Here is a 26,671-nt window from a genome sequence, read left to right as displayed (position 1 = left end):
CGTGTCAGCCAATCAGGGATGTGCATGTAAATATCTTAAAATCTGTTTATTATTGCCCACAGGATGAGACATTTTAGGTAGGTAGGTTAAATATTAAATATAAATGTTTTAGTATTTTCATTAAATCAGCACACACAATGATATGACATGTGCAGTGACATTTCACAATAAAATTTTAAATAATTGTTTGGGGCTTTAAAGGGACATTTAAGTGTAAAAAAGAAATTCGGGCCAAACAATAAACTTAATAGATATTGCTTGATCTACAAAACTGAGGGCCTACAGAAAACAAATCTGTCTAATGTTGATTTTGGAGTGAAATGTTCTTTTAGTTATTCAGGATAAAACTCTGTGTTTGAGAGACATGTATCACCTGTGTGTGAAATCAAAAGCCTAATTAAGCTGGAGAGAAAATGTGGGTCTGTGTAAAACAGGTTTACAGTGCTACTGAACGTGATGTGTTCCGTCTGAAAGAAATGGTAGGAAAACTGCACAGAGAAATGCTTGAGACTCTGTGGATAAAATACTGAAAAATAAATAGAAACCAAGGTTATACATCAAGTCAAAACAGTATTCAGAGGCTATAGTTTGTTAAATGGCCTTTTTCCTGAGAAGAGGATATGAATGCCTGTAGATTGGGTAATGCGTACCAAAAAACATGGAACTGACACCTCATTTTTCCTAGTTTTAAAGAGAATATTATTCAAACAGTATTTGAATAATACTGTTATGACAGGGCTACATAAAAACAAATGAAATGTCCCTTTTCATATGGAACCCAATACCAGAGGCAAATGTCAATAATTGTTCCAAAGGCTGAAATAAGAAAAACATACAACCTCCCACAACTTGTTTGATGCAATCAGCATTTCTTCCAAAAGGGAAAAAAACAAATAACATTTGCCAACTGTCTTTTGAGTTAGCTGGTCATGAGTCTTTCACGTATCTCTGAAACTCTATGTTCTGATCATACCATTAATTATCGTACTGTGGACGGTGATAGAACCAAACTAAATGTCTCTGTTGGATTGTGGACTCAATTTCTATTGGTCTTCAGCCAGAGTTTCAACCAGTAGCATCCAGGTCCTAACTTCCAAAAGACCAATAGCTACAGTCAACCTGTTGATGTCACACAATGTCAGTGTACTGACACTACCATTGGAGCGACATCAGTCTTATCAGCAAACCAATAAAGTTGGCTTAGATATTCCATTCAACTCTTTTGGCAATAAGGTGGGTATTACTGATAATAGGAAGCAGGGCAGCCAAAGAAATCCATGCCGATATAGCGTGGATATCCTTCCAGAACCTTCACCTCCACCGGGTCGAACTTCCAGTACCGCCTCCCATTCAGGAAATGAGCATAGCCTTATAGGAGGTAAAGAATGTCAACAATTGGCTCCGGACAGTTCAGTGGAATTAACACAAAGTTGTAGACATGAAGATTTGAATTGACAGAGATGAAAGATAACTACACAGCATTATCCACACAGCAGCTAAGAACCTCAGCCTGTTCTCTTTTTACATTCTGGAGTTAAAAAGTGTCCAATGTTATCAGGAATTAGAAGCAAATACATTGAGTCACTAGCAGCTGATACTTAAAAAAAAGGCTGCTGTATAACCACGGGCAATTCATACTTTTGATTTAAAAAAATGTATCATGTACAGCCAGACTTTTTTTTAAGTATTGTTTGTTGTTCCTGACATCAGCACACCCACCTGTGCAATTTGTTCACCCAACACATTTTTTGTAGATTGCGTGGCAGAATTTCATTATATTCTATTGATTCTATTGAGGGAAAAGTTGGGGTTGTCAGAGCAAGACCTGGGTTTCTACAGGACATACAGGTTAGCGTAACGTAAGATACTTCTCAAAAATATGAACTAGTGGTGACTCAATGTTTTTGCTAGCAATTGTCTGCTAACACTGACTGTTGTCAATCAAACCGAGAACACTCTACACATCCTAGTGGGTTCAGAACAGATACCCACTTTTTGGCATTTGGCTATTTTTGTATTAACCTGACTCTCACCATATCGGTCCTGGAAGGCAGCATCGATGTCCATGGGAATGCCCCTCCAGTCCTGCATGCTGCGCGGGTGGGCTGTGTCCACTCGGTTCTCCAGGGGGCTGAAGCGCCAGTAAGTGCCTGCCTTGAAGAGGTAAGTCTTCTGGGCCTTGTCCTCGCCCCACATGAGAGCTGCCTGGATGTCCGACACATGAAGGCCCAGCCGATGCACTGAATCCGGCCCTGTGATCCTTCTCTCTGCATCAAACACCCAGTATCTGTCACCTGTTGATGATGTCACACACACACACACACACACAACACAGGGGACCTACAATTAGAAGAACTATACATTCCGCATGTCATTCCAAACATAGGCCTAGGATGACATGACAGGCTTGTCCGTCCTACTGTAAAGATGCAGTTAGTACTACCAGAAGCGAGCAGATTAATCACTATCCACAAACAGCAGCAAGTTCCAAGTTTACTGTCTTTGCTTTGTCTAACAACAAAGAGGGCCCTAACAACTACCAATACTCTGAATCTGTTCCCACCTAACAACTATGGAATAGCGGTGGGGAACTGTCAGGGCCCTCTACACCCTCAGGATCGATACCTATTATAACTTGGAATTTTGTTTTCATTGATTTAATGGTGTTTTTTGTCTTAATATTAAAGATCTTCCTATTTAATTTCTTTCTTCAGTTAGTATTGTGAAAAGAAGGGTTAATATCCAAGATGTTGCATGATGCCTCAAGGACCTCTAGAGGGCCTAAGCATACGTCAGTAATTCAGAGCCAATAGCAAGCCTTATCTTGTTTTCTCATGCTTGAGCCTAGCTAGCTGGTGTAGTGACTGTAGTTAACGATGGCCCGACTGTCAGCCGGCTTTGAGCTCAGTCGAAAAATAACCTATTTCGGATTTGAAATCAAACGACAAGCTTTGTGAACCAGCCATTATCCATTTCATAAAGAAGGACAGGAGAACGGATTTCGTTTTTAAATGATAATCGTAATGATGAGAGGACATTTTGTCCTTACTTTTTGTTGCCATCTCGTTCATTTTAAATGCAATGTGTAAAATATAATTTGAGCTTTAGATCACTGGTTGTGTGGTAAAAACAAAGGTAATGACGTTGCAGTTGGAAGTACTGGGTACATGGCATTTTGTGTTGTGGTGCTTCTTTTTTTTATTGTTGCATGCTGGAGATGGAACATAGAATACAGTATTCACTGTTCGTGGTCTTGAAATAGTGCGCTGAAACAGTGAATTTATTCACCCACTATTTGAGTGACTGTTTTGGCAAATGTTTCTTTGAAACAACTGCATTTTCTCTTTAAGTGGTTCCTGCCGTCAATATTTGCAACCGTTGTGTACATATGTTGCTTCTGTGCCAAGACGACTCTGTCATCAAAGAATCGCTTCTCCTACGTAGGTCTGCAAAAGAAAGGTCTCAAGTCATGCTCTGTACACACAGGCATACAAGTTCTTTATCTGTATGTATGACGTCAGATCTTTTATCCACAATTGAGGGCTTGGCTCCGATAGCCACAGTTGTCCACTGAGGGACAGTGAACATTTCAATGAAAAAAATAATAATTTCAGGTTAATACGAAAGAGCTAACAAAAACTAGATCATGGCATAAGTAACTAATAAAACAATTAACATTCAATACAAATGTGTGTGGGCAGAACCCAACGTCATCTGGATAGGTATCAGAATGGGAAACGTGTTCGCTAGGTACGTGTGCACATAGCCAAAATTGTAGCTGGTGTGATGGTCAACCGTTCCGAGGCGGATTCTGTGCTAGGTATTCAGCAGAGCACGTAAACAAACCATATGCTCAGGTTGAAACCTGTACCTTGTGAATGGACTACTGCTGGGCTTCTAAACACTCCCTACTGCTGGGCTTCTAAACCCTCCCTACTGCTGGGCTTCTAAACCCTCCCTACTGCTGGGCTCCTAAACCCTCCCTACTGCTGGGCTCCTAAACCCTCCCTACTGCTGGGCTCCTAAACCCTCCCTACTGCTTCTGTTTATAAGGGCTGCCTGCTAAATGCTGGCTCCTAATTGGCCCACCCAAACACTGGCTGAGCACTGGTGGGAGGAGTTTACACACCCATAAAACACACACAAGAACAAAGACACACACACATACACTTTTGAAAGAATAGACAATGTTTCTGTCATCTTTCATCACCACCATTGACACTGTTCAAATAAATTAAGCAAGAGCAAAGAGTTGGCTAAGCCCTGGATTGTTTGTGTATGAATCAAGTTTGACCAAACCACACTTTCAGAAAAAGCTCACAGACGTCTCAAAAGTGCAACCAATTCAGGGCTTTGAGTCTCACCTTGAGCCTCTCCAGTCTGTACCCCTCATTTCTGTACCCCTAGACCTCTCTCCCAATATTTCCAGTCCTAAAAACATTTCCTAGTAAAACATGATATGAAATACAGCTTCAGGCAGCAATGTCTGGGTTCTTGTCTTCGGACACTAACGCGCTACAATCAGGACAACCTGGACGTATTACTCCTCCTTCCTCCTTAACAAGCCTGCCGAATATCAGAGCTCCAAAGCAAATGGCGCCTACAGAGCAGTGAAGCCCAAAGACACGTATCACAGTACTTGAATGGTGAAAGGCCCGCAGACTATGGCGGCTACCAAACGTCAATGGTGGAACCCACCTTGGAAGAACCAGCTGTTTCCAGTCTTGTCTTCGTAGGCTGCATCAATGTTGTCGGGGATCCCCCTCCAGTGGCGCGTTGCTAGCGCCGGGTACCCCGCCTGCAGACGGCCGTCACGGATTCGCCACACGTACCGGGACTTGAAGAAGAACAGCTCCCCCCTGATCATGGACACGGCGTCAAAGCTGGTCCTACAGGGGTCCGGCTGTGAGCAGAAGCACGGTGCAAATTACGGACGGACTGGAGTGAAAAACATTTGTACGTAGTCGGCCATACTTGTCAACTGCAGCGATTAGCACAGTATAATATGCAAAACTGAGAATCAGCCCCAGCAGCGTCGAGGCCGGTTGCTTAGCCAAAGCAATCGATAACATTCAATAGTAGATTAATTGCACCATGAACTATTGTCAATTCTAAGCACAGTCACCTGTGTTCTGTCTTACAGACAGTACCTGTTCGGAACCTTGGTGCCCAATGGGCCGGAGGAGAGCATATTGATCCTGCAGTAGAATAAATTGCAGCCATCAGGTTCACTAAAAAGGAACAAGTAACTAATGACTCTTCAGTCGGTAAAAAGTGGTGTTCAAAAAGAATAAATCTGTTCTGATTTGGAGACTAAATTCCTGTTAAGATGCTGGAATTATTTCAGAGAAGGACGTGCGCAGATGACAATGAGACGAAAACATAATGTTGACGTGTTCATGAAAGCTTACAACGTTATAGACGAAACACCTAACATCGCTTTGACCGCAGGTAACGTCGCGCCCAAGCATTCTCCACTAGTAACGCACTAAAACGAGCGTTGCGTGTTTGCCTACAGATACTCCGGTTCCACATGCTCCTGCTCGCTGAACCATTCATGTCCTCACCACAGTCATTTCAATCTCATTGGTCTCTGTGATGACGGGCGGGGCTTTCAGCGGCGGCCCATACAGGTATTGGATACCCTGCTTGTCATCCTCACTCAGCTCCAGCGGGTAGGAGAAGCTGTAGAAGGGGGACATGATGGCTCCTTCGACCAGGGAGTGCTGGAGGCCGAGAACATGGCCAAACTCGTGAGCCGCCACCTGCAGGAGGTCCGTGCCTACAGGGACCACCACGGGACGTGTGCCGGTCAAGAGACGGTGACAATGAGTTTAAAGGGCTTCAGCCAAACCTGCCTGTGATAATTAGGCACTATCTCTACAGTACTCATAGCCATGTTCATTTACGACAACAAATAACACTACTGCACTGAAGTTGCTTCTTTTGGCGATTCACTCACCCATGCTGTTGCCCACTGTCCAACGCTCATCATAGTCAAAGTGGATGTCACCCGCTCTGTGAGTCCTGGGGAAAAAAGCGTGGGCCAGAATGCCTCCAGGGCCATCGAAGGGAAGGTTGTCACCATGCCAATACCTACACAACAAACACAGACAGGCAAGGCATTGTGGTAACCAGGGCATTGTTGGGGTCCATTCCAGGTCTAAGTTCCTTGGCCAAATGTTCCTAATTGAATTAGAATTGGAATGTCAGTGCAAGTGTGGAATTGAGTACTGACCCCAACCCTGGTGGCCACCCATTTTGTTTTAGACAAGCGTTAGGTAATTGCAGAAATCTGATTCACATCTGTTTGTTACAGATGTCCATTCCCAAGGCTACCCTGGCCAAACACTACTCCTTGCTCAATGGACATTCATTTATTCTGAGCAATGAGTGGCAGCAAATTGCTTGGCGATTAGAAAATTTGACTAGTATCTGAAAGATTGCCAGAACCAATCCAGCAAGCTAAATCACAATGACCAAAGTCCACGAGCAACACAATTAATCCTAATTAAGTAGCCCCTGAACAATTTATTTGAACAAAAAACCTTTCAAGACCGTTTGATTTATCACAGGCACAGATGGGTTGGCCCAGAGCCAAAACACACAGAGTAAAGCAATGTTTCAAAAATTCATAATTGCCTCTGTTTAGTTAGGGACAATGCAATCACTTATGACTTTGGCCTAGATTCAATCATAAAGCTCATTTTGACTAACCACAAACAACTTCAATGGTGGCAGTCGCAGACTAAAGTATGAAGCCAACGAAAAGATCAGTTTGAGTCATCATGCAGTGAGTTGATGATTGGCTAAGTTGGATCTTCTAAATGAGTTACGCTCTCGTCGCAGACTGTAAACCATCTGGGCCTATAACAAATCTCCATAACCCTCTTAACGTCCGGGTCCAACCATGTGAAATAACTGTACGTAAATGCCATTCATTACTGAGGCATCGTTCTGGTCCTTAACTAGGTCCTTCTCAGCCTGCTCGCACTGCGGGGCATGGAGTCATGGCTCATACCGCATAAAGACAGCGTCTCCGGGCAAATACAGTACACCCTGGGAGAACATTTGAAATGTACATACCGTCTGTTGTGTCGGAATCATTTACTACAAAGGGTTTTGATACTGTTGTGTTCGTGACAAAATAAAAAATATGAGACATTTGCCCTGAGGCTTCATGTAAACTCAAGCCAAACTAGTACCGCTTCATATGACCAAGTGCAGGTTAAGAGGAAGAAACTGCCTCTAAGCATAGCTTATTATAGGCATGGGTGAGCGATGGGCATGGTTTGAGTTAGTTAAATATACACGTGGTGATAGGAAATACGTTAATACATACAGTGCATGCATCGAATTGCAGGATTTATGAACAGATTGAAATTGTCTGCAATGTTGGCGACGTGTTGGCCTGTAAAAAAAGTGATACACCTCGACTAGCTGTAGTACCTCTGCTCTATTTCCCAGTCCTTTCTGAAACAGAAAACAGCTGTATGGATGTCAGTAAAGCTGATTATCTGTACAACCATCAGCTCTAATCCCCTCAAATTACCTTTGGTCCGATAAGATTACAACTTTTATCTTTGTAAGTCAACAAGACTCACCTGATAAGGAGGACACAGTTAAATAGGATTAACTATGTGTTAGGATTAGCAGTATTTGTCTTAAAGGCTGAGCACAAATGAAATAGGTCTGTTTGTAAAGGCTGAGTACAAAATGGAATAGGTCAATTTCTAAAGGCTGGGTACAAATGAAATAGGTCTATTTCTGAAGGCTGAGCACAAATGAAATAGGTCTATTTCTGAAGGCTGAGCACAAATGAAATAGGTCTGTTTCTAAAGGCTGAGTGCAAATGAAACAGGTCTACTTCTAAAGGCTGAGTACAAATGAAGAGGTATATTTCTAACAAATAGATCTCTTATGTATTATGTTCATTGCCTCACAGACGGTCCTGTAAAATGGCCTCATATTCTTTGGCTGTTATACGACCATGCAGGGCTATCATCGGACCCGACGATTTCTACAAGATTGCTGCCCGTACCATTACACGTCCCCCACCACGTTTAACAGTTGGCCAAAGCAGCTGGGACTTAATCCCATCTCCAAATGTAAACCTGCCTGGACGTAGGAAATAAGGTGAAGGATAACTCATCAGATCATGTGCTCATGATCATTACATTGCTCATGGGTCCATGTTTTGTGCTCCTTACACCAAGTTATGTGTCTTTGTGAGTTGGCCTTGGACACAAGTGGCTTCTGAAAGGCAGCCCTGACATAAATGTCAGCTTTGTGAAGCTCACGACATACAGTTGCTGTTGGGATTGGGTCACAGAGGTGCTGATTCAATTGTGTCGTTCACAATCACCTGTTAAATGTCTGTCCACCCCTGTCGGTCAGCTTTGACTAGTGACTACTGTTCCTCTTTGCCAATGCAATTTTTCCATATTCAGGCATACGCTATCATACAGAATTTTTCCCATTGACACACTGAATAATTGACCAGTGCAATTTGGGCACTGACCATTTTGCCTCTTTCGAACTCTGTTAGCTGCCTCATGTAGATCTGAAAACTCAATTAAATTTCATACCTGTTTTGTGGCTGGCACGTGTCCGGCTAATGAGCTACGTTTGTTATTGTGATTTAGTTACTTCAAAGTAAAAGTCCCCTGTTGATTTATTTTCCAAAATAGTGTTTACATTAAGCTAACTGAAATGGAGTGGATGCCAAGCCCAGCACTTTATATTAGAAGCCTACGGTTCTCAGGATGTTAAACAATAGCAGTTATTATTTGGTCTTACTAATTAACAATGCCCAAATGCAATCTATACAATTTCATCTATCACCTAGTATAATAATTACCTGGTGAAATCAATGATGATGTCAGCTCTTCCACTGTTGACCTCAGTGAACGTTAGTGGGGTCACATCACTCCACACGCGCAGAGCCTCCTGTAAGATACGACGCACTTTATCCTTACTCAACTGCCAGGGAAAACGCATGATCCTGTGGGACACACAGCGCGCACACACACACACACACACACACACACAACTGTGTCAGAGACCACCCATGTGATTTCCATCATTGTGTTCCACCCATAATCCTCTCTTTGGCGGGTGGTGGTGGGGGGGGTAAAGATGAATGCCACCTTGGCGTGGTTACTTCACAGTCCACAGGGTGACCTTGGCCTGGGATAAGCTGACTGTTGTGAGAGACGGCCAGACCGGATGCCACCCAACTTGACTGGTCAGCTGACGTCCCACATCAACAGACACGGTCACTACATAGTCCATCTACTGTACAGCCACGTGAACAAGGGCTGATACGGAGGCATTGGCACGCTGACCAAACAACGCTCTATGCAGAATCCGGCATTCGGATCCAGCCTTTAGGTACATAGACACTGGCAGGTACATAAAAAGGGTGAGTGTGTCCAAACTTTTGTGACTTTCACATGTTCACCGTTGTTGTGGATTCCCAGGCTGGGTGATTACCCCCGCAGGCTGAAGACTGAGCAGACAAAGGTTGCATGTGTGTTCCCCCAGCGGATCCAGAAGTGATACTGCAGACGCTGACAGGCAGAACAGGCTCTGCTTTATTTTTCTATTTCTGTAACTGGGCGACTACCAGTGCTGGACATTTACACAACCGTGACATGTTTTGTCTCAGTCCAGTTCCTGTGTTCTATATGATGGGCTGCCCAGTGGGCGCCGTTCTGTTGTCCTTCAGCCCAGCCGACAGTTTCCCTGGAGCCTCCCTTGAAAAAAAGCCATCGCTGCAATCACTTTAATTCCTCAGACTTTACAATGCCTTGCGTGTGTTGATGGGGGGGTGTGGGGGGGTGGGGGGGCTGGGGGTTGAAAAATGTATTGCATCTCATTGTGTGGAGGCCCTAGAAACATGCCTAGACACGAGAATCCTGCCTTTCTGCTGTTGCTTTATAACCCCGCTCCACTTCAAAAACCTCCATAACCCTGCGAGGGGGATGCATGCCAGGGCCAGTTTACGCCCACAGACCTCAAACGCCTGCAGGAGCCTCCTGTTAAAACTGTGCCCTCGGAGGAATTCAGTTCCAGAATGTGGAACACTCGCTGCGTTGCTAAAGCTACTGTCCATTGTTATTACCACGAGTCGTCAAAGAGGAGACTGCAAAACTCCGGCCCGGCCACTCCCCCCCCCACCCCCGCACCCCCCTCCCCCGGGAGTCAGATGTCAGGACTCGTTCCCCACCACAGCCTCTCCGGGAGAAGATGAGTGAAACCAGGGACAACAGCGCTGATAATTGTCCCGTAGGCTAAAAGAGGTCTGCCCTGTGCTGCTGTTGTGCGTCTCCTGAGGTAAAAATGTGATGACCCAGCAGAGTACAGTACACACCCCAACTTCACAACCTTTTTCTTGATAAGAGGCCTCTCAAGTGTGCCCGCCCGAAATGAGTGGGTATGACAGTGAGTGCAGTGCACAAGGAGTTTATGTGGCTGTTGGCAATCAGCAAAACGGCCATGAGGCTATATTTAGGGACACCTAATGAGGGTTTGACTCTCATGGAACATGACTAATGCTGACTTACTGTGCAATATTTTGCTGTTTTTTGTGGAAGGGGTGGTTGATCATAGACATGATCATAGATCAGACAAATATATTTTCACATGAAACGATATGCTCCCTGTTCAAGCAACAAAATATTTGTTTTCCTACAGCATCACTATGTTTCTATGTGGCCTTGGTTATTCCTCAAGCGACATTGTCTTGGTGCTAAAGAGGAAATTGCTTTACGCAGGTCTGAAGTCTTATTCTTCTCAGCTTTGCTCTACTGATAACACTCCCCTGGAAGCAACTAATAGCTTGACCTTTGCCCTCTCCGGACCCCTCCCTGCTATGCCCTATGTGCTGACGCCAGGAACCATGGGGGCCGTCGTGCTCCAACATGCCTGAGAGCTCTGCCTCTGTCTTGTAAATGGGCTTTGTTTTTTTCACGTTGTGACCCCCAGACTCCAAATGACAGAGGAGGAGGGTAGCCAATGTCCGGTACAGCCCGTCTTTTGGCCGTAATGGAAGAGGGCGGGGCTGTCAAAACAAAATGGAGGAGGAGAGGTAGACCCCTGAGGGCGCCAGGTCAAAATGTCAATCAAGAAGTAGCTTAAAAGGCGAATGAATCCAAAACGAAACTGTAGCACGCATTGAAGTATGCTGTTACATCTAGTTTAAAATACCATCACAAACCTGAAATTGGTCCACCACTGAATACACTGATATGCAGCAACAGGGAACTATGTCTACTGATGTCTACAGCAGAGCTTTTGACAAGCAGTTTTAATAGCAAAGGGCATTTATCCATCACTGAACTCAGTCTCCTGGCTTCAATGTAAAGACCCCTTTCACATCACAGTAGCTGCTACTTGGGTGGTCTCACCCAAATTATTCTTGATTTTGATCGCATAGAAGAAGTTGATGTACACATTAGCTGCTTTCCATTCAGAACCAAAATTAGCAACCTTTGTCAGCCAGTGAACCAGTCTACTGTGACGGGGGGAGGCTGGGTAATTATTTCCTTGCTGGTAAAACTAAAAAGACATCAGTAATGTCTCTTAAGCTTTTGCATCACACGCAAAAAGTTCCAGGTAAGAGGAAAAGCCATCGCATGGATAATTTTCCACAAAAAGAAGACCCTTACTTGTAGGTGAGGTCGGTCTTATCCCAACGCCCACCGAAGAGAACAAAACGCTTAGACCGGTGCTTTCCTTCAAAGGTGGCCCCCTTTGGTGCGTGGTGGTCTGAGATGCCACCTTGCTTCTGGGTAGGGTAGTCTGGGACACCACATCGAGGCCGGTTCCAGACCAATCCTGAGCCATTTCCAGGCAACACAACATCTGGATAGACAACTCCCGAAGGGCGCAAGGGTTCCTTAGAAGTGTCTTGATCATGGCCAAGCCTGCTCCTCTTTTTCATGCCATAGTTGTGGGTGTTTTGAGGCCATCCCTGTGGACAAAGTTATGTGCAAATAATGAGTGTTCCAAGACAGTAAACAAGTCTATATATAATAATAATAATATACATCCAGGTTACCGCTGACAACCAGAACCAGAAATCAAATTCATGTTTATAAATAGTTGCAAGGCAAGACTATCAATACACAAGATGTTGGTATGGCACATTACCGGAATGTTTTGGTAAAGGACCTCATAAGTAAGAAAGCTTCCAGGACAGATAAATCTCAGGGGCATTATTACAGTCAATTTCCTGCAGAGAATTTAGAGGAAATTGGTCTGGTAATTGACTGGGTGTAGAGTCGACATGGGTAGGGAGGGGCTGGGGGACAGAGCAGGGTGGCTGAACCCTCTCATCCCCCCTGTCCTCCTCCTCGCTCTGTCGTTGCCTTGGTTTTATTACAATTTACTGGTTTCCTAAAATACAGCTGTGAGGTTTGGAAACCTTTTGCTACCTATTTTTTTCTATGGGGGTTGGGGGATGACGGGTGTGGAATTGAGTAAATTGTTGTTCCTTTCTTGTATAAACGGTCTCAAAACGCTTCCGCGTCCAACAGCCCGAGGCTAACTTTTTTTGAAGCTGTAATTTGTGGACACGCTATTTTTAAACTTCCATTAAAAGTATAAAACATCAGAGGCTTTAATGCAGGGGTGAATATTAGCAAAGGCTTCTAAGACTTGGATGTTGTGATCAGGTACTAATACACAGTAACTCCCCCTTTTTTATATACACTATATATTTATGTATAAACCACATATTGACACACTGAGAAATTAGTAACAATCCCAAATATTGACAAGTTTAAACCAGGAAACAATCTGCCAGGAAAGATGTGTTTGTCATATTAACATCAGTTACATATGGTTTTTAAGTGTGCCAGAGCCTCATGTTCCTTCATTTATCATTTTAATACTGTAAATGTAGAACATGTTTGCCAGTTGGAGCACTTCATCAAAGAGCTAGGAGGTTCTGGAAATTGATGAGGTAATCTAAAGATTACCCTGGCTGTTCCAGTCATTTCCTGACAGAAACAACAATGTTAACCTAAGGTCAACTCTCGAACAAATGGGGCAAGATAAGGGAATTTGAGAACCTCTGATTCAACAGAGGTCGAAGCTCAAATATCAAAGCAAATATAAAGCAGCCCTACATGAGAACTAAAATCCAAACAAGCGCTCCATTGGTTGGGGGTTGACTTGAGAGACCGATGTGCAGCTAAACACTGATGTGCAGCTATATTGTGTTGAACAATACTACAAAAGCAGCCAACTTTTCAAAACAATCAGGAACTCACCACTCATACGCTCACTACATTTAGTCTCAAAAGAGTGACTATCAGACAACTCCTTACAGCTCTCCTCTCACTGGTGACCTACTCCCACCTCCCCCATTCCTCTGGTCCCTGTCAACCCACAGCATTATTTGCCTTGGGCCCTGGGCAAAACAGTTCGGATCCTTACGGGTTTAGATGGTTTAATGAACTGTGGCTGAAAAAATAAGTCACCATCAAGAACAATCACTTAACACCTGAGCAAAAAGACAATCTTTTTAAGAGCTGCCTAAATCTAACAACAACAAAAAAATGCCCTCCAGAAAGTTGTCAAATATTCAACATTGTAACAATGCCAGATAGAGGAATCAATTATTCAGGATCATAAAAAGATTTCTTCAAAAAGAAAATACGTTCTGTTGCAAGTTACGAGTTCCCCTACTTATTAGAAACACGTGAACCTTATAAAGGAGTCATGGACTTGATTTTAGTTAAGTGTAATTTTCAAAGGCCCAGCATGTCAGGGTTCAGATTTGCAACACAATGCATTTACAAGCCCCAGGTGATTAAGAAAGTGGAGAACAACATAAGAGAAACATAAGAAAACAAAAACTCAATGTGTTTTTCCTGCACATCTGTCACAAAGGGATACCTCCAGGTCCGCCCAGCAAGAATGAAGGTCTGCCCATTTAACGTGTAGCTGATAGCGCGGTGCATGTGAAAATACAAACAAGACTAAAAACTGAATGCACTGTATATCAATGGAATGCTGTTCTAGATTTATGACATATCCATGTCATGGTCAAATACAAGGTGCCTGAATTTATCTTGTTCCACACGCACAATTGTTGGTGTGAAACTATTAAAATTTTCTTTCCATATCCCAACTCCCCCCTAAAGGGTTTGGATATGAAATTCGGACAGTAGGGCAAAGGCCTAGGGATTACTCGTTATCGACAACAACCCGGGAGCAATTAGGGTTAAGTGTTTTCTTCAAGGTCCTCTTGTTGGCTATGGGATATGAACCAGTACTACCTGACTTCTGTGCAGGGACATCACCATGAGGTCAATGGTGAGTTTCACTGTTGCGATGTGAAAAACGGTGAGGATGGATCAACCACACTGCAGTGCAGTGTTGTCTACAATGACCTAAACAACAGTGAGAAACAGAATACAAACACTTAAGTGCCAAAAATATTTCAAACCATTTTTGGACTAAGCACATTTTGGAATACATCCCAGTGTCCTGGGGACCCCAAGGGGTGCACATTTTTGTTTATGCCCTAGCACTCACCCAACGTTTGCCCTAGAACTCAGACCTTGGGGTCCCCGGGACCAGGACTGGGAAACACTGATATATCCTATCCCTGACTGGTGCTCCTGAAGAAGGTTTTTCAGATAGGCTTTGAAAGATCCTTCTTCATGATGATGTTTTTGTTATGAATTCAACTAACCAACGGTGGGACCTCCCAAAGACAGGTGTATTTAACCGCAAATCATTTCAAACACTTTGATTGTATATATGTGGACTCCATTTCACCACTCTGGAGTTGCCCATGGTGAGAGGCGGTGGGCTGGTGTGGGTTTGCTTATAGCTCCCCAGCTCTGCCGCCATGTGTTGGAGTTTACCCCGGTGAACGAGAGGGTCGTTTCCCTGCGCCTACGGGTCGGGGATAGGTCTCTCACTGTTTTTTGTGCCTACGGGCCGAATGGCAGTGCAGAGTACCCAACCTTCTTGGAGTCTCTGGGAGGGGTGCTGGAAAGTGCTCCGACTGGGGACTATCGTTCTACTGGGGGACTTCAACGCCCACGTGGGCAACGACAGTGACCCCTGGAGGGGCGTGATTGGGAGGAACGGCCCCTCTGATCTGAACCCGAGCAGTGTTCAGTTATTGGACTTCTGTGCTAGTCACAGTTTGTCCATAACGAACACCATGTTCAAGCATAAGGGTGTCCATCAGTGCACGTGGCACCAGGACACCCTAGGCCGCAGGTCGATGATCGACTTTGTTGTCGTTTCATCTGACATGCGGCCGTATGTCTTGGACACTCGGGTGAAGAGAGGGGCGGAGCTGTCAACTGATCACCACCTGGTGGTGAGTTGGATCCGATGGCGGGGGAGGAAGCTGGACAGACTCGGCAGGCCCAAGCGTACTGTAAGGGTCTGCTGGGAACGTCTGGCCGAGTCTCCTGTCAGAGAGATTTTTAACTCCCATCTCCGGCAGAGCTTCGACTGGATCCCGAGGGAGGCTGGAGTTATTGAGTGCGAGTGGACCATGTTCTCCACCGCCATTGTCGAAGGAGCTGTGGCCGTAAGGTCTCTGGTGCCTGTCGAGGCGGCAATCCCCGAACCCGGTGTTGGACACCGGAAGTAAGGGATACTGTCAAGCTGAAGAAGGAGTCCTATCAGGCCTGGTTGGCTTGTGGGACTCCTGAGGCAGCTGACGGGTACCGACAGGCCAAGCGGACTGCAGCCCGGGTGGTTGTGAAGGCAAAAACTCGGGCCTGGGAGGAGTTCGGTGAGGCCATGGAGAAGGACTGGCCTCGAAGAGATTCTGGCAAACCATCCGGCGCCTCAGGAGAGGGAAACAGTGCCCTACCAACGCTGTTTACATTAGAGGTGGGCAGCTGTTGACCTCAACTGGGGATGTCGTCGGGCGGTGGAAGGAGTACTTCGAGGATCTCCTCAATCCCGCCGTCACGTCTTCCATTGAGGAAGCAGAGGATGAGGGCTCAGAGGTGGACTCGTCTATCCCAGGCTGAAGTCACAGAGGTGGTCAAGAAACTCCTCGGTGGCAAGGCACCGGGGGTGGATGAGATCCGCCCTGAGTACCTCAAGTCTCTGGATGTTGTGGGGCTGTCTTGGCTGACACGCCTGTGCAACATCACGTGGCGGTCGGGGACAGTGCCTCTGGGATGGCAGACCAGGGTGGTGGTCCCTCTTTTTAAGAAGGAGGGTGGAGGCCCACTTCAGGTTGTTGGAGAGTGCCTGCCTCAAGTGGAGGAGTTTAAGTATCTAGGGGTCTTGTTCACGAGTGAGGGAAGGATGTAACGGGAGATTGACAGACGGATCGGTGCAGCTTCTGCAGTAATGCAGTCGATGTATCGGTCTGTCGTGGTGAAGAAAGAGCTGAGCCGCAAGGCGAAGCTCTCGATTTACCGGTCAATCTACGTTCCTACTCTCACCTATGGTCATGAGCTTTGGGTCATGACCGAAAGGACAAGATCCCTGATACAGGCGGCCGAAGTCTCCTACCGGGAGGAGACTCCGGGGAAGACCTAGAACACGCTGGAGGGACTATGTCTCCCTGCTGGCCTGGGAACACCTTGGTGTCCCCCCGGAAGAGCTAGAGGAAGTGTCTGGGGAGAGGGAAGTCTGGGCATCCCTGCTGCCCCCGCGACCCGGCCCCGGATAAGCGGAAGATGATGGATGGATGGATGGACTGGAGGGTGTGTTCCAACTATAGGGGGATCACACTTCTCAGCCTCCCCGGGAAAGTCTATGCCAGGGTTCTGGAGGGGAGGTTACGGCCCATAGTAGAACCTCGGATTCAGGAGGAACAGTGTGGTTTTCGTCCAGGCCGTGGAACATTGGACCAGCTCTATACCCTCTACAGGGTGATGGAGGGTTCATGGGAGTTTGCCCAACCAGTCCACCCTACACAACATGCCCCATTACCCCAGTTACCCTACACAACATGCCCCGTTACCCCAGTTACCCTACACAACATGCCCCGTTACCCCAGTTACCCTACACAACATGCCCCGTTACCCTAGTTACCCTACACAACATGCCCCGTTACCCTAGTTACCCTACACAACATGCCCCATTACCCCAGTTACCCTACACAACATGCCCCATTACCCTTTCCATGGTCTTATTGCACGATAATATTGTAAAATCATTGTGATTGGCAACTGAGATCGCTGTTTCTTCTTCATGTCACTATAAACGGCGACAAATGATTATAGTACAGAAGATATGAAACACTTATAAATACATTAAATATACATAAAACAATGTGTTTTGGTTTTTCTTTTATAGAAAGACTTCATGCAATTAACCGGATCGACGCTTGGGTGGCTGAAATTAGCGCGTTTTTAGAATTTCGGACTGATAGAAAAATTTGGCTGAGGTCAAATCTAGATGGGAGTTGTTTACCAAGAATACTGGGATCTTTTCTGAGTGGCCAGGTTGTAGCAGCATTGAACTGCTGCCAACAGTGGTTTAACTCAAGGATGTGAATCCTTCTCCAAACAAAGTATTTCTTCCACTTTTATATTGTGGAATTATAAAACATTTGTTGGAGATTGTAATCAATTAATCAATTTCAGTCACATGTTGTAACAATCCACGCAGCTGTGTCTGTAAACCACAGACAATGCTTAAGATACTGGCTCAGTTTTGACAAATCTTGGGTGAATGATGCATCTTGCCATAGCAATCTGACATTTACACTCACAGGCCACTTCATTATTTACGCCTTTCTAGTACCAGGTTGGACTCCATTTTGCCTTCAGAACTGCCTTAATTCTTCATGGCACAGATTCAACAAAGTGCTGGAAAAACTTCTCAGAGATTTTGGTTCATATTTGTTGGCTGCACATCCACGATGCAAATCTCCCGTTCCGCCACATCCCAAAGGTGCTCTATTGGATTGAGATCTGATGACTGTGGAGGCCATTTGAGTGCAGTGAAATCATTGTCCTGTTCAATAAACCAGTTTGAGATGATGTGATGATGTGAGCTTCATGACACAGCGTGTTATCCAGCTCGAAGTGACCAATAGAAGATGGGTACACTGTGGTCATAAAGTGATGGACATGGTCAACAACACCCAGGTAAGTGAGGTTCTCCTGGCCGTTCTGTAGGCCAGCTCCATGGTTTGCAGAGGTTCTGAGCTTCAACTGGAAGCAGCACAGTTGGAGGGTTAAATGCCAGACGGGCCGCCGCGTTCCACTACACCCACACTATACGGGTACCACGTTAATGCACACCACAGCAAGCAAATTACATCTCAAACTTTGCAAGTCCATGCCACTCGCTCCGCTTTAACTGAAGTCGTCATTTCCCAAAAGAAACACATGGCATTTAGAATTTGGTGGAGAAAAAAATAAATGGCACTGAATGACCAAAGTGCACAAAACCTGAGTCAAGGCTTCTACAGTATGTCTCCACCTACTCTTTTCCAGATTTGTATTTAAAACAACATTTTCAATAAACATACACATTGGTGAGGTTTTTCACAACGAATAGGACATTATTAGAACTGTTCTGCTGATATTTTCCCAAAAAATAAGCGGCCTATACTAGTTTACAATTTAGTTTAACATTAAATAATTGTCTATGTACGGTAATATAGATTGATGTCCATGGTATCCGCCCTCATTGCATTTCCTTCTTAATATAATTTTTTCTTTTAGTAAATTCACAATACACCTGCAGTTAGATCAATTCACTACCAGTGACCCCCGACACCACAATTACCTCCCCTTACACATTCCTCCGAATATAATAACCCCAATCTCCACCACCATTTGCAGTGATCACTCTTCCACCCTTTTGTGTTTTGTATGAATGGCAAGCATTCACTTCTTAAATTGACTGAGCTGAGATGGAATAAAGCCCAATCCTGGGCAACACCACATCACACTGCGCAGAGATTAGCCGGGTGAGCTCGGCTGAATTCAGTGGTATTAACAGTAGCCCAGTGGAGCTAGCCGAGTTACTGGTTTTTTCATGAAGCATGTGGTGGCTGGTGTTGGGTTGCTCTTCAACAACAGGGGCTTAAAAATGAAATAAAGTCAAACACATAACCGCAGTCTGTCAGATGTATACTGGGGAAAACCCAGGTAAGGAGACTGGTCGTGTCCCCACAAGTCCATTCTGGATAGCGGTGTCTCCCGTACCTTGGCAAACCCTGTGTACACAATTGGTTCACCGCGTAACACAGACCATGGTTCTAGGGGTCAATCGTTCCAGCCGTGTCTGCTGCTTTCAAGGGTTTTTTGTTGATGTCATTAATCCGCCCCAAAAAAGCCCCCTTTACCTCTGACTCGCCAACCCCTCCTACCAACCCAAACACACAGCTGTAGTGAGGGCAACAGCTGTTAGGAAATCCCCCCCTCACAGTCAACATACAGACAACATCTGGATGTTGGTCTGGGCCACAATAAAGGTAACTGTCATAAAATTGAGTGATGACGCGATGTTACCTTAACAACCTGAAAACAAGTGGTCCTCTATTGAAATGTAAGGCTCGGGATTACTGTAACCAACGGAGGTTGCTTGAGATTAAAAGGTGGCCCTTAGAAGAAAGTTTAGGGGAAATCTGCTTTGCCTAACCAAGACAGATACAGGCTTCTGCTGAGCTACTTTGACTTGTCATTGCAGACTTTCTGGCTTCCTTCCAAATCAGCAAATTAAACAGGAAAAAGCTGAAACTTATACTTTTCTCATACAGTACAGTAAACAAGGTTTCAAATAATACCTGATAAGCACTTTTCCCACTTACTCATGCATCCTTTGGCAGATAAAAAGTAGGCCACACTTGGACTAAAGAATGTGAACGCCAGAGGAAACCAGTCTAGGATAAATATTTATGCACAAAGAACCGAGAAGATCTGCATTCTGCACGCCTCAAGAGGTTGCACACACAAACAGTGATTACACTGAGTGGATAAATGGTCAGGAAGAGAGGAGGAGGATTAAGAGGATGGAAGGGGATGGAAGTTGGGAGATACTGTAGATGCATTGTCAAAACATAATTCTAAGAATGAAAGCACTGGGTGCCAAAGAAAGGTGCTTGGCAAAACATTTTAATGGAAGATCTGACTTGGTCAATTCTAGCCATTGGGTTCTTGCTCGCCAGAACTTGTGTGGATCAAAAGCTTTTGGAACAAATTTTGTTACAGAAGATTCATCCCATGAGCAAGCCTTCCAACAACCATTAGTAATATTTTAAGAGTTTTTCTGTTCTGTTGATACAAGACTATGCCATACAAATTTGGAGTATTGACTTTGGTACTTATCCTGATTCCAATGGCTTGTGTAACAATAATTACGTTGTCAGTGTAATTCTGCAAATGCTGGTTCTCTCTGACATGACGCATCATTCACCCAAGTCTAGTCGAATTCAAATAACACATATGGAATGACATAGTAACCAAAGAAAAGGGTTAAACAAATCAAAACAACCTTCACATTTTAGATTCTTCAGAGTAGCCACCCTTTGCTTCGATGACAGCTTTGCACACTCTTGGCATTCTCTCAACCGGCTTCATGAGATAGTCACCTGGAAATAATTTCAATAAACAGGTATTCCTTTTTTTATTTACTACATTTGTAAAAATACCCTTGAACGGGAAGATGTCCAAAAGTTTGACTGATCCTGTATACACTCACCTAAAGGATTATTAGGAACACCTGTTAGATTTCCCATTAATGCAATTATCTAATCAACCAATGACATGGCAGTTGCTTCAATGCATTTAGGGGTGTGGTCCTGGTCAAGACAATCTCCTGAATTCCAAACTGAATGTCAGAATGGGAAAGAAAGGTGATTTAAGCAATTTTGAGCGTGGCGTGGTTGTTGGTGCCAGACGGGCCGGTCTGAGTATTTCACAATCTGCTCAGTTACTGGGATTTTCACACACAACCATTTCTAGGGTTTACAAAGAATGGTGTGAAAAGGGAAAAACGTCCAGTATTGATTTTTTTTGGTAAATATAGTCATTTCGTTACTTGTGGCCTAGGGTGTTCCAATGGCCTAAGTCACAAGATAAAATGCCACAAAAAAAAAACATTTAAAAAAGAATGTAGACTTGACGCCAATTGCCAAGCTCCAGTAAAGCACTTCTTGAGCTTCAATTATCTGCACAAGCATCTACATGTTCAGATATAACCGATGATGACTAGATAATGCTAAGTAGCATCACTCAAAGAGGAGCTTCCAGCGTATTTCACTTGACAGGTTTTTGTTTGAAATATTTCTTTATTAACCAACCACAGGAAATTATACAAGAGAAAGCATCATACAAAAATTACTGTAGGGGTGTGCTTTTTACTTTTTTTCCCCTCAACAAACGAAAAAAAAGGAACTGACAGTCTAACAGAAAACCAACCAAAACCTTCTCACCTATTCACCCCATCCTTCCTCTAACCCATTCCTGAACCATATGGCCCCAACAAACCTCCACCCCCCCCAAACAAATCTTCTTCCACTCTCCCCCCTCCTGCTCCCCCCATCATCCCTCACTCCCAACTGTTTGGATGCCAGGGCGTGCATGTGAAAGGAGAAGCACACACTAACTGTAAATTCCATTTCATACCGTGGCCTAGGTTGACACAGCAGTATAACTGCTCTGATACAAATGTACCGATGCCAAAACGATGGTTCCCGTCACATTGGGTGTGTTCCCGTCACATCAGGTGTGTTCCCGTCACATCAGGTGTGCAGAGATAGCAGAACCTCCTATGTCTAGTTTTAGGCTTTGCATTTTCCTTTATAGACTGCTGTTGTTGTCCATCAATTAAGCTCCGGACTCTGGACCATATGGTTGGCCAAGGAAGACTCCGGACCACATATGGTTGGCCAAGGAAGACTCCGGACCACATATGGTAGGCCAAGGAAGACTCCGGACCACATATGGTAGGCCAAGGAAGACTCCGGACTACATATGGTAGGCCAAGGAAGACTCCGGACCACATATGGTAGGCCAAGGAAGACTCCGGACCACATATGGTAGGCCAAGGAAGACTCCGGACCACATATGGTTGGCCAAGGAAGACTCCGGAACACAAATGGTAGGCCAAGGAAGACTCCGGAACACATATGGTAGGCCAAGGAAGCAACCCTGAAAGGTGCAAACCACTGATCGGACTTAAAAACAGGAGAGCCAAGTTACAGTCTTCTAAAAAACAAAGTTCTGGAAAATGATACTGTGGAAAGATGAGACAAGAATGTAAATGTTCCATACTTGAAAATACAGCTTTTGTCAATGTAAAGGCAAAAATCAAGACAAACCGTTTCAGACCTTCAATCCCAATGAACAAGATTGTAACCAGCAATATTTAAGTGAGAAACAATGAAAAAAAAAATACTGTCAATGACTTAGTAGTATAATGTAAGCCATATTGTTGAAAGGTACAGGTAAGTAGTGTGCTATAAAATAATTTTAATGGCATTACATATATCATGGAAAGACGAAGTGAAGACGTCCATCCACAATTGATGACAGGGCCAAGAGGAAGCTCATCAGGGAAGCAACCAAGATGCCGGAGTTCCTGTCAGGAACTGGGCACCCCCTGCATACTACAACCATTGGGTGTATTCTCTGCAAGCTTGATCTGTGTGGTAGGGTGGCAATCAGACAACGATTTGAAAAAACAACATTCAACCCTGTATACATTTTGCAAGGAGACACATCATATCTTCCAAACCCATGTGGGGGAATGTGTTACACACTGTTGGTCTTTTGGCCTGAATTCTAGTTTGTTTCAAAGCCAACACTGGTCATCACCCAAACTACACAATACTTTCTGCCAAGCAAGGTGGGGGAAGCATCAAGCTATGGGGCTTCTTCTCTTCAGCAGGGACAGGGGCTCGGGTCAGAATTGAAACCCTGCTGCCCTTTGCCAGGAAGCCGAAGTTAAAGACAGATTTTACCTTTCAAAACAACAACCAAAGAAGGCAGCACCAATTTGGGAAGAGATTGTGTATTTTACGCAACTTATACTTAAACACAAATCTCGCTACTAATTTTGTTGAAAGTGTGTACAACTGAACAGTTGACTGTCACTTTGATTTCAACAAACTACACTCAGCATTATTCTTTTTTTGCTTTGCAGTGCCTTTTTTTGGCAGCATAAACAGATGTGATACAGAGGAGGTAAGCCAGGTCTCTCAGCACAGCATCTTTCTTGTCCTCTCCCTTTCAGCTGGATCAGCACACAGGGGTTTGTTATCTTGTACTAGATGCCAGGTGACTTGTCTCTGCCTGCATAATCTCTGTCTTTCGCGCTTTGTCAACAACGGGGAACAAATTGACTGAGCGCACCACTCTTGGCATCCATCAAGTTGTGTAGGTTTGGGGAGGAGTGATTTATTCTTTAGAGGGGTCCGTCATTCAAGTGTAAACAGCAACAACCTTAATTCCCCTATTTTACAAACACACACAAACACGCGCACACACACAAACAGACTCAAAATGTGCCTGGTGTACACAGCTAAGCGCTATAGCACATGAGTGTACCGGGGCGATAGCACGGAACCTGTACCGGAGCCATACTCATAACAATTTATTCAGCTTCTATAGTACTTTTCATGACAAAGAAGGATTTTAAAGTGCTTCCATTTAAAAAAGAATAGTATATACATGTAGCTAGCTACTGTACATAACAAAGTAGGTCTGGATTACCGTACAGCAATGTTCAGCAAGAGAGGAAAGTTTGGATTGTTTACAGGCAACCCAAAAGGGTTCAACCTGGAACCAAAATGGTTCTAACAACAACCAAATGGATCTTACTACAACCAAATGGTTCTAAATCAGAATAAAAATGTTTTATTCCGCAGCCCCAAAAAAGTAATTTAACAGAACCCTTTGGGAACCTTTTTTTCAGTGTACAACATCATGTCATACTGTAGGTGACCTCTTGGCATGAGTGCAGATTTAGGGAGGGGGGGGGGTCATGAGCCCACAATATTACAGACAGGTCAATGTGACCTGGAAGAGTGAAAATCTTGGGATAGATCAGTGAAAATCGCCCCCCCCCCCCCCCCCCATTATACAATGCAAACCTACGCCCTTGCCTCTTGGCTCATACTGAGAGACTCTTGACTCCTGCCCAATGAGAAGAAGTGTTTTCATTCATGCTTGGCTTCATCCTTTTTTTCCTTTTTTTCTATAGGAAGCAACTCTCTCAATTCACCATGGGTAAAATGCATGTTGTCTATATCTTGCACTAATAAGTCGAGCAACCTGGTCACAAAATATATTTGTCTCCTGCAAAATTATAAATACCCATGTATTTAGAATTCAGACCTAAGTATTTTTCACCTGAATTCCCTGAAACTCCTTCCAAGCTCCTCTATAAATAAGGTGACTTAGTTATCTCTCAGCAAGGAGACACTTGACACTGTACACAAGTACACAAAGATCAGCACTGAAATGTGTATTTTACATTTACGCCATTAAGCAGGCAATCTTATCCATAGTTACTGGTGATAGTGATGTGAGTATAGCTTTTCATCCTCACCCACCGTGGGAATCAAACCCACAACCCTGGCATTACAAGAATCAATAAATATCAACTGAGCTACACAGGACCCCGTGCATGCATGACGAGGACCGCGTGAAAATATTGATGTTGTGAGGGATGGATTTCAGAGAAAAGATACACCTGTTCTCCTAAATATCTCAATCAAACAGTTCTGTAACGTCACAAGAAACCCATGTTTCAAGAGCGCACATGCATGAACAAAACTGGCTGTGCATACACCTGGATATTGTGCAACAAATCCCTAACAAAGCAGTAGTAACAAAGGTTACTGCTTTACTAGGGACTCTTCACATCACATTTTACCTTAACACGTTCTCTCTACCTTTCTCACTCAAACCAATAACACACACACACACAATTATTCGGGTCCCACTTTGCCACGGACACCATCATTTTGATTCATTAAAATGCGCTTGTTCTGCAAACTGTAAATCATTTCACATCAACTGCATTTAGATCTTAAAACACTCACCGCCGTGGCTTTGTACCTGTTGCTAGGGATGCCCTCCGGTACTGGCAACGAATGAATGCAGCGCAAGAGGTGCAACGCAAAGACGCCACAGAACACCCGAGAAATCGGCATCATCTTTTTGATTTGGAGAGGACTCGCTGTTTGAACGGTTGTAAGCACAGAAAGGAGAGAACACTTTGGCCCTGGTTTAGAACGGGCAGAGGGTATGAGCGAGACGCAGTTGAGTCAGTGAGTGACTGAGAAGTGTCTTGCACGAGGATTTTATACTCCCTCATTTCTTTGTTCACCTTCTTCAAATTACATTTTTATGGGCCTCAGTGACATGTTCACTGGCGCTCACGTGATTTAACCCCTTTCCCGCTGGCGCAAGCGCATTGTAAACGTTCTCACAACTCGTATCCAAGTATCAAGTCTATATTAATTTGCTCTTTAGATTAATGTGGCCAACAGGCCACTAGGGTTCGATCAGTTGGTCACAAATGTTATGAATAACATGTTTATTACTCTTATTTTATAGGCTTCTAGGATGTCGATTTTTTAAAATATGTTTTATAACTTTCTATTGTTGGAGCAGCCTATTAGTGGTAGTGAACATGTTTATAGATTATGCACATACATAAACAACATATTACACACCACTGCAAAATGGGAGGTTTATAAAAACAACTAGTTATTCGCAAAAGTAGCCTAGATTGAAGTTTGATTTAGACTTTGCACCGATCATGGTTTAGGTATTGAGTCGTTTAGGACAAGCAAAACTAAACACATTTCCCACTTTGGAATCCAAGCCAAAACCTTAATAAAGCTCTTTCTTTGTATATGGATGTGTAATTAAGTAACATGAATTTGGATGCAGACCAAAATATCTGTTCCTGTTCAGATCTTTTCTAAAAAAATTGTTTATGTAGTAGTCGTAATTGTAGTAGTAGGAGGCGTGTCACTTAAAGCTTCCTGCAAGCCAAGACACACACTTTCAATTAATCTCATACTGCTCTTAGAAGTGGGCAACGCTAAACTGTTCAAGACACCCTGCATTAGCCAGGATGCGTGTACTGGAAACAATGGCCGACTGAAGCTCAACTGCAGTGGACCTGACACATTCCCTTCATTCCCCTCACCGAGTCAAATGGAGCTGTCGAGCAAACCCACTCAGGGATAATAAGACTACAACAGGACCAAATAATGTTTATTCTGCTCGTGTTAAAACAGAGTTGTTAAAACAAACCTGTTGGGTTTATTGGAGGGGGGGGGGGGGGGGTTGATGGACTCTGGCTCGTACTGGGTCTTTAGTGATTAAGCCAACCCCCTAACCTTCTCCCTCCGTCCGACGAGTGACCCCGACCACAGACCAGTCAGGCCGCAAACCAGACATGGGCTCCCTCTTTAAGCTCATCAATCTCCTCATGCGATTGTATTTGAGGGATGCTAATAGGAAAGACATCTCTCACAAACAGGCCATCGGGTTTAGAGTTTATTACCAACTCTTTATGGGGAAGCCAGTTCTGTTATTAGCCACAATCTGTCAAGTTAAGACCTTAAAGTGGGTCCACGCTTTAGTCCCCTCCTGTGGTGGCAGAGAAGACGAAAGGTTCGAAGGTTAGTAGAGCGAACCTTGTTTAAAAGAGTTGCTGTTTTACAAATATTTTACCGAAAATTGTGCTT

General features: G+C 44.2%; 1 protein-coding gene across 1 annotated transcript; it reads right to left on the bottom strand.

Annotated features, from left to right (window-relative positions):
* Window positions 1-736: 736 nt before the first annotated feature.
* On the bottom strand, window positions 737-25,321 carry mmp11b (matrix metallopeptidase 11b). Its single transcript, XM_010904927.3, has 8 exons — window positions 25,010-25,321; window positions 11,673-11,977; window positions 8,861-9,004; window positions 5,963-6,096; window positions 5,568-5,782; window positions 4,699-4,903; window positions 2,034-2,294; window positions 737-1,368 (listed from the first exon to the last, which is right to left on the bottom strand). Exons 1-8 carry the CDS (start codon window positions 25,121-25,123, stop codon window positions 1,241-1,243), a joined length of 1,506 nt encoding a protein of 501 aa, XP_010903229.2. The 5' UTR covers window positions 25,124-25,321; the 3' UTR covers window positions 737-1,240.
* Window positions 25,322-26,671: the final 1,350 nt, after the last annotated feature.

The sequence above is a fragment of the Esox lucius genome, chromosome 14, assembly GCF_011004845.1.
Source record: "Esox lucius isolate fEsoLuc1 chromosome 14, fEsoLuc1.pri, whole genome shotgun sequence".
NCBI lineage: Eukaryota > Metazoa > Chordata > Actinopteri > Esociformes > Esocidae > Esox > Esox lucius.
Note: the sequence above shows the minus strand (reverse complement) of the source record. Positions and strands in the feature narration are given on the sequence as shown.

Excerpts from the sequence above, each read along its gene's own strand:
- mmp11b (XM_010904927.3), bottom strand. The coding sequence starts at position 25,123 with ATGATGCCGATTTCTCGGGTGTTCTGTGGCGTCTTTGCGTTGCACCTC. Across the intron at positions 9,005-11,672 it reads AAGACCGACCTCACCTACAA|GATCATGCGTTTTCCCTGGC; the intron begins GTAAGGGTCTTC and ends TGTGTCCCACAG. Across the intron at positions 2,295-4,698 it reads AAACAGCTGGTTCTTCCAAG|GTGACAGATACTGGGTGTTT; the intron begins GTGGGTTCCACC and ends CATCATCAACAG.